Source organism: Barbatula barbatula, assembly GCF_947034865.1.
Source record: "Barbatula barbatula genome assembly, chromosome: 18".
NCBI classification, from domain to species: Eukaryota; Metazoa; Chordata; class Actinopteri; order Cypriniformes; family Nemacheilidae; genus Barbatula; species Barbatula barbatula.
Window position 1 is genome coordinate 20,792,172 of NC_136781.1, and position 12,350 is coordinate 20,804,521.

A 12,350-nucleotide genomic window follows, 5' to 3' on the forward strand; every position below is an offset into this window, starting at 1 on the left:
ATTTTGATTGTATGTGAGTTACCGGTAAATGAAATATATCCGCCATCTTTTCTTTCTATCTCTGTTTCTTGGTAAATATGCTATTAGACCGACCCCGCGTGTGTGAATGGTTTCTCCCAGTCGTCCCGTACACGCACCCACGTGTTCCAGGTCCACATGACGCACATGGGGACTAAAGAGAGTCATCAGCTGTAGTTTATATCGTTTTATTCGGAAGATGTTGTTTTCTAAGGAAACACCATGGAGGCGATTGGAGGGCATGTCGTTTGGTATATTGTCCTCTGAAGAAATAAGGTACAGATACACTTTCTTAACTCGTATTTTAACGTCACAGAGCTAAAGAGCTAACAAGAGCCCAGAGTTGCTGGAAGAGTGGTTATTGCCCAGGAAGAAATATCAGAAAGATCATGATTTAGTAAATGATGACCCTTTGTGACAGATGGGTGTCACACTGTGTGGTATAAGATGTCAGTGCTGGAGCCTGCTGTGTGTTGATACTAATGTAAGAAAAACAACAACTTTACTAAACAACTATATAGAAACAAAGCAGTTTTTCGTAATGAGTGTAGAATGGACAATTTTATGGCTTTCCACCCGAATCTAGGCAATCAAACACAACAACACGTGATGAAACCCTAATAAAATAAACACATGTCATACAAAGTGCCATCTTGCTTCAACCTGACGTCATGGTGTGTGTCACAGAAAACTGAGCGTGAAAACCATCACCAATTCCCTGCTTCTGGATAATGTGGGCAATGCGGCATCAAACGGGTTGTATGATCTGGCTCTGGGTCCGGCTGACAACAAGGAGATCTGCTCCACCTGCATGCAGGACTTTAAGAGCTGTCCTGGGCACTTCGGACACATAGATCTGCCCCTGCCCGTCTACAACCCTCTGTTCTTTGATGTGAGCTCGGTTCAAGGTCTGATACCGTTACATTTTTATGCTTCTGTGATTTGGTTCTGTATACTTTTTCTCTTTTTCAGAAATTGTTTTTGCTCATCCGGGGTTCGTGCCTGTCGTGCCACATGTTGATGTGTCCGCGGGCAGCCATTCATTTACTGCTGTGCCAGCTGAAGCTTCTGAATGTGGGCGCTTTGAAGGAGGTTTACGATGTCGAGAACTTCCTCAATCAGGTGGGGTTCCTCATCGGTGGCGCTTTAGAGAAAGCATGGTATATTGGGTTGAAGCGCATTATATCGTTGGGTTTTTCTTATTCTCTTCAAGTTTATGGATGCCAATCCTCGAGCGTCTGGAGTAGAAATCCAAGTAGCTCTGGAGAACTTTATTACTCCCATCCTCGAAGCCAACGGAGACATGGGGCAAGCTGACCCGGTGAGTCTGACGTTCATTGATACACATTTACAAGTCTTACCAGTGTGTACCTTCTTGTTTCGATGAAACCGAGTCAAGAACGTCTTCAAGCTGCTGCACATTTCACTGGGTCTTTAAAGAGTAAGTAACATTAGATCATGAAAATGACATTTCATGCAGTGTGTTATGGTGCCGTGTTTGAAAGTAAGCAGTCTGCCAAGTTGCAAGTCCGAAGGTAAATGAAAAGCATCGTTATTGGCTTGTAAAAAAGTTCTCTAACCGCCGCGAAACTACGTCACTAGAAATAGTCCCCGCCTATGTTTTGTACCTTGTATGTACATAAACTTGTTGTTGGACACTCCATAAACCAAAGTAGGACCTTAAACATCCAGTGTTACATACTCTTTAAAGTCACCATAATGTTGCTCGCACTTTGTTGTATAGAGCTTGTTCTGGATCAGCGGTGTCAACATCTTTCCGTTTTGTTTTCAGATAAAACATGTCTGTGAAAAAAGAGGGTCTCTCATAGGCAATTTCTGGAACACACACATGGGCTCAAAAAAATGTCCCCATTGCAGGTGAGCGCGGCTCTTTATTCTGTCGTTTCAAGGCATTGGAGGAGAGTTCAGTCTTAAGGTCATGTTTTGTCTGATTCAGAGCCAGTCGAGCGCCCTTGCGCAGGGAACATAACAGTAAACTGATCGTCACACAGTCACTTTCCAAAGCAGACTTGGAATTAGACGATGGTAAGTTTAGATCTTGATTATTTATCATCGCTTTCATGATAGGGATAAACCGTTGTGTTGACGCCAATAGCAAATATTGTTATTTGGCCAACTGGCCAGTTATTGCTTTACTTATTATTTATTGCTTAAGAGTTCTGCTTACCAATGTAATGACATTTTTCTTAAACCCATCAAGAAAGTAAACATCTGCAGATGCAACTCTTCGCTGTTACATTTATGCATTTTTATATCTCCTCTTGTTTTGTTTCCAGAGGATGTGCCGATGGCCAAACGTGGATACCTGACTCCAAGCTTAGCCCGAGAGCATGTTATCAAACTCTGGGCGTTAGAAGGTGAGTGACTTCTCCAGTCTGACTCATATCAGGTAGAGCAAGCGTATGTTTTGAACGGGTAGTTCTTTGCTTTCAGGTTTTTTCCTCAAGCATCTGTTCTCAGGGTTCGACACGAGCGGCTCAGAGACACGCTTCCCTGAAGTTTTCTTCTTAGAGATGGTGGTCGTCCCTCCGTCCAGGTGAGTTCCTCTGCGTGAACATCACACGTGACGCATTAACCCGACATCCTCTGATTAGTGTTTTGGGGTATGTGTGTCGTTCAGGTTCAGGCCTGTTAATCGGTTGGGAGATCAGATGTTCACCAACGGTCATACTGTGAACATGCAGTCAGTGTTAAAGGACAGTTTCAGCATTCAGAAGTTGCTGGCGCTCATCGCTGCTGAGAAGACCAAAGCTATCGAAGGCACACAGACAGAGCTGGAGCAGGTCAGATGATCGGCTGTGTGTTTTGGATGGAAAGTCTTTCTTTTGTGTAGTGACTGAATGGTTGGAATTGACAAACCTAAACTCTGGGGTCTAAATAATGTCACGTTTTGTTTAAAAAAAAAAGGAAACTCGCTGCAAAAATCTTGATGGGATTCATGGGGCTATTTTCATTGTGTAGGCCTATTGACTGGATTTCAGACTTTTTAAAGTGTCCAGTGTTTGTGAATGTAATGTATGGTGTTATTGGTTATTTTTTAGTCCAATGACACGGAGATCAGTCGGATAGATCAGTCCTTTCTGATGGACATCATGGGACAGACTCTAACAGATAAGCTCTATAACATCTGGATCCGTCTACAGACTCACGTCAACATTGTGTTTGACAGCGAAATGGACAAAATGATGGCAGACAAGTATCCTGGAGTGCGTCAGGTAAGTTTGTGACCGATCCTTCCTCATCAGCTTCTGTCAATAGTGATGAGTAATGAGTAATGTTTATGATGAATGTGTGTCTTAGGTCTTGGAGAAGAAAGAAGGTTTGTTCAGGAAGCACATGATGGGGAAGCGTGTGGATTACGCTGCTCGCTCCGTCATTTGTCCTGACATGTACATAGGAACCAATGAGATTGGAATACCAATGGTAGGAGTTGCGATGGCTTTTCAGTGCAGTTTTATTAGATTGAAGGAATGAATGGAATGATTTGTGAGACTGAAGCAGTGTTTGAGAACTTGAAAGTTTATAATGAAATTCATCTGGTTCCTCCAGGTGTTTGCCACCAAGCTGACGTACCCGCAGCCAGTGACGTCGTGGAATGTGAAGGAACTGAGACAGGCTGTGCTGAACGGACCCAACGTTCACCCCGGAGCCTCTATGGTCATCAATGAGGACGGGTCCCGAACGATTCTCAGCAGTACCAACCTGACCCAGAGAGAAGCCGTAGCCAAACAGCTCTTGACCCCCAGCACCGGCCAACACAGGATCCCCATGAAGATCGTGAGTGACAAAGACGCACGCTTCTGAAATCAATGAAAAATCCTGCATCAACGAGAAGTTCATTTTCAAATTGAAAGTCAAACTCATCCACAAGTCATACAAGCCGTCCGTGTGTTTATGTCTTCTGTGGAAAACAAATTGATGCTTTCCACGAAAGCTTTTCAGGGCTCTAGACTGCGGCCAAAATGCTCACAAATGCGTTCGTTTTTTATAACGTGCGAGGTCAAATTTCACAGTGTCGTGAAGAGCCTTTTCAAGCTGCCATGAAACTGACATTTGGACCTTAACCAGCAGCCCCCGTTGAAGTCCATTATATGGAGAAGAACCCTGGAAAACTTTCCTCATAAGCTTCAATTTGTTTTCGACAGAAGAAATAATCACACAGATGGCTTGTATGACATGTAAGTCAATTATCAAGAAATCTCAACTGAAACAGGACAGCCGTGCAGTTACAGTGTTTTTTTATACATAAACATGAGCATCGCTGCTCAGGAAAAACTTAATTTAACATTTTATATTCAAAAAGTTCTAACAGATTTGATTTTGGGATGTCATTTGAAAACTGTGCTGTGTCGCAATGTGGATAGCTTATTGGTCCACAATCGGGTTTATATGTCCTGATTGGCTGTGATTTTGTCATCATGCATCATTTCATTTAAACCGGTAATAGGTATGTTCTGTCATTTACACGTGAAGTATCGTTCCTCTTTCATAGGTTAATCGACACATCAAGAACGGTGACGTGCTGTTGTTGAACCGTCAGCCCACCCTCCACAGACCGTCTATTCAGGCCCACTGCGCTCGCATCCTGCCGGGAGAGAAAGTGCTGCGCCTGCATTACTCCAACTGTAAAGCCTACAACGCCGACTTTGATGGAGATGAGATGAACGCTCACTTCCCTCAGAGTGAACTGGCAAGAGCTGAAGCTTACACACTAGTGAGCACAGACCAGCAGTATTTAGTGCCTAAAGTGAGTCTGCGTCAGGTTCTTTATTTTGTTCAGATTATTGAAGTGTTGAGTTGTGACGTCTTGAAATACCTTCTGCTGGTCTCTGCACCGTCTATAGGACGGGAAGCCGTTGGCTGGTCTGATTCAGGATCACATGGTGTCCGGCAGCACCATGACTCTCCGGGGCTGTTTTTTCACACGGGATCAGTACACAGCATTGATCTACAGAGGGCTGACAGACAAGCTCGGCAGAGTGAAGCTCCTCACGCCCGCGCTCCTTAAACCTGTGCCACTCTGGACGGGCAAACAGGTGATATTCCAACACGTGTCATGTGTGTTTTTAGGAATGCTAGTGAGCCCAAACGGGTCCTGTTTTTTATCATTCGCATTTTAAAAACAGAATTCCAGCACGAAATGTGAATCGATGTTTTTGTTGTCTGAAGGTTGTGTCGACCCTTTTGCTGAATGTCATTCCTGAAAACAGCATCCCTTTGAACCTGGCGGGAAAGGCAAAGATTCCCAGTAAAGCCTGGGTGAAGGAACCACCCAGACCCGTTCCAGGATACAATCCAGACCTTATGTGTGAATCTCAGGTGACTTATTGTCCTACAACAATGACCCAAGGGCTGTGTCATTTCACAATCTCATGAACACATTTTTCTTTCTGAAAAGTAGTTTTTGTCTATTTGCGTTTCACGATTCTGATCTCACGATGCGTTTTCTATTCACGATTCTATGCACAATTCTCAACTAAATAGCAGTTTTAAAACATATTCCAAGTCAAATAAAAAATGAATGATACAAAAGTCTCTTTAATATAAACAAACTTAAACCGTCATTAAAGTTTGAAGAAATGTCAGCACATCCAAACATGTACTGCGATTCTTTTAACATCTCAACCGGCTCACAGGAATCCTTACATCCCTGCTATTTGTGTGATACTAGGGCGATGCGGCTATACCGCAGATAAGTTCTGGTTATTCATGTGTATGATTGATATAAATGATTACGGTTGATGTAATACAGAATGGGGTTATGCTGTACTGGACAGAAGTGCTTTGATGCGAGTGTGTGCTGTGTGCTTCAGGTGATCATTCGGCAGGGTGAACTTCTGCTGGGTGTTTTAGATAAAGCTCATTACGGCAGCTCTGCTTACGGTCTGGTGCACTGCTGCTATGAGCTGTACGGAGGAGAGACCAGCGGGAAACTGCTCAGCTGTCTGGCTCGCCTCTTCACCGCTTACCTCCAGCTGTACCGCGGTTTCACACTGGGTAAAGTCACGCATCAACCCATCTGAATGAGCTGAAGAGAAAGATAGGAATGTGGACTGAATTAACACATTGCGTAACGTATCTTTCTGACAGGGGTGGAGGACATTCTGGTCAAAAAGAGAGCCAACAAACAAAGAAGGAAAATCATTCAAGAGTCAGTCACATGTGGTTCCGAGGTAAATCTTTAGGATAAGTTTGGGGTGGTTTTGATAGTATGTGTGTTTTGGTTGTTCACGTTTTTATGATATATTTTGCCCCAGGCTCTGCGGGCGGCGTTCAACCTGCCTGAGTCTGCTGCTGTGGATGAAGCCAGAGACCGCTGGCAAGACGCCCATCTGAACACAGACCAGAGAGATTTCAACATGGTGGACCTGAAGTTCAAAGAGGCGGTCAATCAAGTCAACAACAACATCAACAAGGTGCAAACCTCCCCTCACATGCTAGCAGTTAAATTCAGTCTTGTATTTCATCTTCGCGTCGTTGTTTACAGGTGTGCATGCCAGTGGGTCTCCACCGCTCTTTCCCGGAGAATAACCTACAGCTCATGGTGCAGTCAGGAGCAAAGGGTTCCACTGTTAACACCATGCAGGTGATCTTCACTTATGGTGACGCATGCAGTCGTGTATCTGTTTACTTTTGTAGCGATGTGGTCACTGTCTCTGTGTATGTGCAGATCTCCTGTTTGCTGGGTCAGATCGAGCTGGAGGGCCGCCGGCCGCCGCTGATGCCTTCTGGGAAATCCCTGCCCTGCTTTCAGCCCTACGAACCTCAACCGCGCTCGGGCGGATTCGTCACTGGCAGATTCCTGACGGGCATCAAACCTCCTGTAAGCGTCCGCTTGACCTGGTCGATATAAAACCAATATATTAAGCTTGACACATTTTAACAGATTTAAATGTGTTCCCTGATATTAAAGGGATAATTCTAGGGCTGCAACCAACGATTATTTTCATAAACGAGTAGTTTGACAATTATCTTTCAGATAAAGATTAAACAAAAGTTGAATTCGATCTTTTGCTTGGAATAACTAAATCAGAGAGGGGAAAAGTATACACAACTGAACCAAAATGTTGTGGAGTTGATTCAGGTGTGATGTTCGAAGGAGCCGACATTAGTTTCTCCCAAATGTGGAAGGGAAGGAGGAGGCGGTAGGCCAATGAAATCATTTTTGTGGCATGAAAAGTGAGATATTTGTCATTCAAATGTAGTGAATTACAGTAAAAAGTATCCAGAAAAAAGAATACAGATACTCAAAAAGTGAGTACTACTCCCGACCTCTGAAGTAAATAATCCCCCGAATCAGAGTATTTATTCTATTATGTACTTTGCAAAGTGCAAATGCCACAAATTTGGTTTTACAAACATAATCTTTATTTTTGCCATTTTAAAACACCTCTCCCCTTTAAACTTTTAAACTGCGGCTTGAAGAGATGCATGCAAAACACGTTGGACTTACAAACTGCTCAGAGACGCATGCACGGAGACGTTTGACTTCAAATCTGTGCGGAGACGCATGCATGGAGAGTTAAACCTTTGCTTGACTATTAAACATTCTTCCAAAGGTCTTCCTGTGTGTTCAGCAAAATAAAGAAAGTAATACAGGTTTGGAACAATCTGAGGGGAAGTAAATGGTGACAGCATGTTGACATTCAGACATTTTTGGGTGACTTGAAATGTCAAAATCAATGATAATGCCCATGTTTGCGGAGTAATTGCCCCTGTGTGTGTTCTCATTGACTCACGAAGACTTTCTCGACATTTCCAGGAGTTCTTTTATCATTGTATGGCTGGTCGTGAAGGTCTTGTGGACACGGCTGTCAAAACCAGTCGATCTGGTTATCTTCAGAGGTGAAATTTATATTTCCAAACATCCAAGTTCATTCAGAAATGCCAGCATGCAGTAAGTAACCCCTTTGTGTTTTATTGATGATTTTAAGATGTGTTATCAAGCATCTGGAGGGTCTGGTGGTCCAGTACGATCTGACGGTGAGAGACAGTGATGGAAGTGTGGTCCAGTTTCTCTACGGAGAGGACGGGCTGGATGTTCCCAAGACTCAGTTCTTACAGCCGCGTCAGTTCAGTTTCATCAAAGACAACTATGAGGTACAGATGCTCTTTTACTGGACACAGACACATTTTACATCATTTATCACACGAATAACGAACAACTCTCATATTTCAGGTCATCAGAAAATCAAAGCGTTTGGATGAAGTTTTGGCTAAGATGGACCCACAGACTGCCAACAATCATTTTAATGCCATAAAGAAATGGAAATCCAAACGTGAGCGTGTTTCAGCTCGAGACGGGGCGTTCCTGCTTTACTCGCAGAAGAAACTGGCCAAGTTAAAATCTCAATCAATGAGCCAAGAACTGACCAATGGAAGAGACGGAGCCACTCTACAGGTGACAGAGCATTTTGTAAATTTTTCGATGAAGGACTCACTTGATCTCTAGTTGTATGTGATGAATGAATTTGTTTGTAGCTTTCGGAGCAGTGGAGGAATCTGGATGAGTCGAACCGGATGAAGTATTTGAAGAAGAGCTCTCGTTGTCCAGACCCGGGTTTGGCTCTTCACCGGCCGGACATCTGCTTCGGTTCAGTATCCGAGACGTTTGACAACATCGTTGAGTCCTATCTGAATCAGTACAGCGTAAAAGAAGAATTTCAAACGTCATCTGACGTCATTGACTCGGAGCGGTAAGAATCACAGATGACCGTTCTCATTTGAGCATCATTCAGAGTTCATATTTTACACCTGCAGTTTATATATATCAGGGCTGCATGATAAATAGGAAAGAAACCGTGCTCGCTTTGACGGGTTTAATGCTGCTGCATCTGCGCTCTCTATATATTCTGTATGTAACGTGTACATGTATAGTGTTTGCCCTTATTCTTTAATCCCTTGAATTTAGTTGAATTATTTACATACACATCACAATGTGGAGACAGAAGACGAGGGTTCCACCAAACCGAACACCATCGAGCTCATAGTTCATCCTGAACTTTGTGGAATCGATCAATCTTTACCACACCGTAGTCTATATTGCTTCATTTCAGGTTTTGGTCAAACTGATTTTGAGATGAACTGTGTGTTGACAGACTGAAGGTTCTGCTGCAGCTCAAGTGGCAGAGAGCTCTGTGTGATCCAGGTGAAGCTGTAGGTCTGCTGGCCGCTCAGAGCATCGGAGAGCCGTCCACACAAATGACCCTCAACACCTTCCATTTCGCCGGCAGAGGAGAGATGAACGTCACACTGGGTATTCCCAGGTGAGCAGATAAAGGGCTTTCGCGCCACCAATAACTGTTCAGGAAGTGCTTGCATCTGTGAGTTTGTTATAGGACTGTTTTTTGGGGAGACCTGTTTGCATTAAAAGTGTCTTCACAGATTGCGTGAGATCCTAACGATTGCCAGCTCTAACATCAAGACACCCATGATGAGCATTCCAGTTCAGATGAACAAGAAAGCCATAAAGCGTGTTAAAGCACTGCGGAAGAAACTAGCCCGTGTGTGTTTGGCAGAGGTGAGGAAGAACCTTTCAATGTGTCACTGTGATTAAACATCTAGTTTGTTTTTCTAAATAATTCACATTATACATGTTTTTGAATTCATAATGCAAAGTTGCTTTTAGATTGTTTTCAGAAGAAAAATATTGAACTCGCTTTGAAAAGTGAGTTAAACAGGCATGTGGTGTGATGATGATCTTCACAGGTGCTTCACAAGTTGGACGTGACCGAAACCTTACGTATGGAGGGGGGAAAGGGAAAAAAATCAAGGGTCTTCAAACTCACCTTCCACTTTCTGCCGCCCGAGCGATACCAGCAGGACAAGCAGCTCACTCCTCGACAGATTATTCAATATATGGAGCAAAGGTACACCCAAAACCCTCCATCGATCTCTGCAGTGCCGCTTATTTCCCAGGAATCCAACCGGCTGGTTTGTGCTTTGCAGGTTCTTTCGTCTGCTCTTAGAGGCCATCAAGAAGCTGAACGCTAAACTTGCGTCTCTCAGCGCTCTGGACACGCGCAGGGCCACGGCGGGATACGAGGATCATGAAGTGGCCGCCGCAGTCCCGGACAGAGAGGTACGCTATGGATCTGACGGCACCTGTGCTGTGATGTCATCAATGGGTAACAGCAGCACATTTGACTTCTTCACAGGTTGCTGAAGGTGAGGATCCAGGTGAAGACACGGTTGTGGATGATGAGGCGAATGAAGGAGACACTGACGCAACAGATGCCAGGATGAAAGAGAAAAAAAACGAAGAGGTACGGCTCCAGTCTCACTTTCAAGTGGCTGACCCCAATTGAGAGCACTTGTATTTGTTTGTTAAGTCAAGTTAAATTTGCTTCATAAGCACATGTTTTTTCCTCAATTGACAAGGTGGACTACGAAGGTGAGGATGGGGAGGATGACGTGGATGAGGGCAGCGGTGAAGAACATGCAGATGACGGACAGGAAGAGGAGGAGTCTTCAGAGCCCCTGGAAGAAGGGCCCAGTGAAAGCACACCACAGAGCCGGAGAAAGAGCCCTTCTAAACAGCTACATGTTGATTCACAAGATAAGGACACGCGGATCAATTCAGTGCGGCAGTTCAGTGCCGTCATTGAGGACTACAAATATGACACAGAAGATGGACTGTGGTGTGAGGTGTGTAGACGAAGAATCGTTCGTGCCAGTGATCCCTTCATTTCTATTGTCATAAATAACACACCTGGTGGTTTTGTCTTACAGCTGACCATGGTCCTTCCCCTCACTAAGGAGCACGTCGACCTGACATCATTAGTAGTAAAACAGGCTCAAAACGCTGTGGTCATGGAGACCAAGGGCATCGCACGCTGCTTACTGAACGAGGTCACCACCAAACAGGGTAATAAAGAGTTGATACTTAACACGGAGGGGATCAACATGCAAGAGCTCTTCAAATATACTGATGTGAGTCCACCACACGTCACGTGACCATTAACATTGATGATTGTTGTGTATTACGGGAGTTTTTATTCATTTATAGATCCTAGACCTAAATCGATTATACTCCAACGAGATCCACGCCATGGCCAACACGTACGGCATTGAGGTGGCCCTGAAGGTCATTGAGAAGGAGATCAAAGATGTGTTTGCCGTCTATGGTAATAAAGCACCTTTCCCACACATGAGCCCAGTGATATTTGATCTGAGATGTTAACTGGTGCTTCTCTCGACAGGCATTGAGGTGGACCCACGTCACCTCTCTCTAGTGGCTGACTACATGTGCTTTGAGGGAGTTTACAAGCCTCTCAACCGCTTCGGTATCCAGTCCAACAGTTCACCGCTGCAGCAGATGACATTCGAGACCAGTTTTAAGTTCTTGAAGCAGGCCACGATGCTGGGTACAGTTGTCTTCTCGAGTTTAATAATGCTTTGGGTATAGCAGTATAAACAGTACTTTGTTTCATTTCTTGTTTTGTTTACAGGTTCCTACGATAATCTGACTTCGCCTTCAGCTTGTTTGGTTGTTGGGAAAGTTGTCAAAGGAGGAACGGGACTCTTCGATCTTAAACAGCCATTACAGTAATGGACTGAAGAAATATATCTCTATTCTGATGTTCATTTCTCAGTGTATGCCATCAATAAAGTTTATTTAGACTTCCTGTCTTCGGTATTGTAATAATTTTTATTTATAAACAAGGGCTGATGTTTGTCTCTTTACCTGTGCTAATGTTTATCCATAAAATTCCCTTTCTCACTGGCACTGCGTTGGGTGTTTTGAAACTTAAAAGCCACAAATGTATTTACCAAAGCCCCGAATCTCTTCGGGTTTCTTTAATGAATTCAATCAGTACACTAGGTGACAGCATTTATCTTTAAACTCTGTAGACCTCCACTCCTGTAACGTTAACCTTACAGAGGAAGACCTTCAGAATAAACAATGGTCAATTAAATGAGTTCAAATTAAAATGCTGAATCTTCTGACAGTATATAAGATTTTCTATCGGTTGTTATAACAGTGGCTACATTATTCCTGTGACAGTGTCTATTTCTAGTTGATTGATGCCAATACTGTTAAGTGATGCAGAGATTATGGGTTAATTGCTCAATGTGGGCCGGCACACTGTTGGGATATGAAGGAATAATAACAGAAATCATCTGTGCCCTACTGTGTCCAGCAGCGGTAACAGCCGCTAACACTCAGTCATTGTGAAAAGGTTGACCGATCAAAGGAGAAAATCCAGCCAATCAAATTACAGAGACCAATCAGAATGTCAGACTGAAGGAGACCGCATTTTCAGCCAATCGGCAGGCGGGTGCTTAATGGTTTACAGTGAAAGTGTTAA

The 12,350-nt window shown here is 43.8% G+C and overlaps 1 protein-coding gene across 1 annotated transcript; it reads left to right on the forward strand.

Moving 5' to 3' along the window:
- Positions 1-92: 92 nt before the first annotated feature.
- polr1a (RNA polymerase I subunit A) lies at positions 93-11,772 on the forward strand. Its single transcript, XM_079479195.1, has 34 exons — positions 93-294; positions 706-910; positions 991-1,140; positions 1,232-1,339; positions 1,811-1,896; positions 1,976-2,064; positions 2,316-2,396; positions 2,473-2,575; positions 2,660-2,822; positions 3,081-3,254; positions 3,340-3,462; positions 3,589-3,816; positions 4,532-4,786; positions 4,884-5,075; positions 5,209-5,358; positions 5,853-6,036; positions 6,130-6,212; positions 6,297-6,455; positions 6,527-6,625; positions 6,710-6,862; positions 7,802-7,884; positions 7,974-8,139; positions 8,219-8,440; positions 8,521-8,735; positions 9,138-9,305; positions 9,424-9,559; positions 9,748-9,908; positions 9,988-10,120; positions 10,197-10,304; positions 10,420-10,686; positions 10,771-10,971; positions 11,048-11,165; positions 11,241-11,405; positions 11,490-11,772. The coding sequence occupies exons 1-34, from the start codon at positions 218-220 to the stop codon at positions 11,588-11,590; spliced, it is 5,106 nt and encodes a 1,701-aa protein (XP_079335321.1). The 5' UTR covers positions 93-217; the 3' UTR covers positions 11,591-11,772.
- Positions 11,773-12,350: the final 578 nt, after the last annotated feature.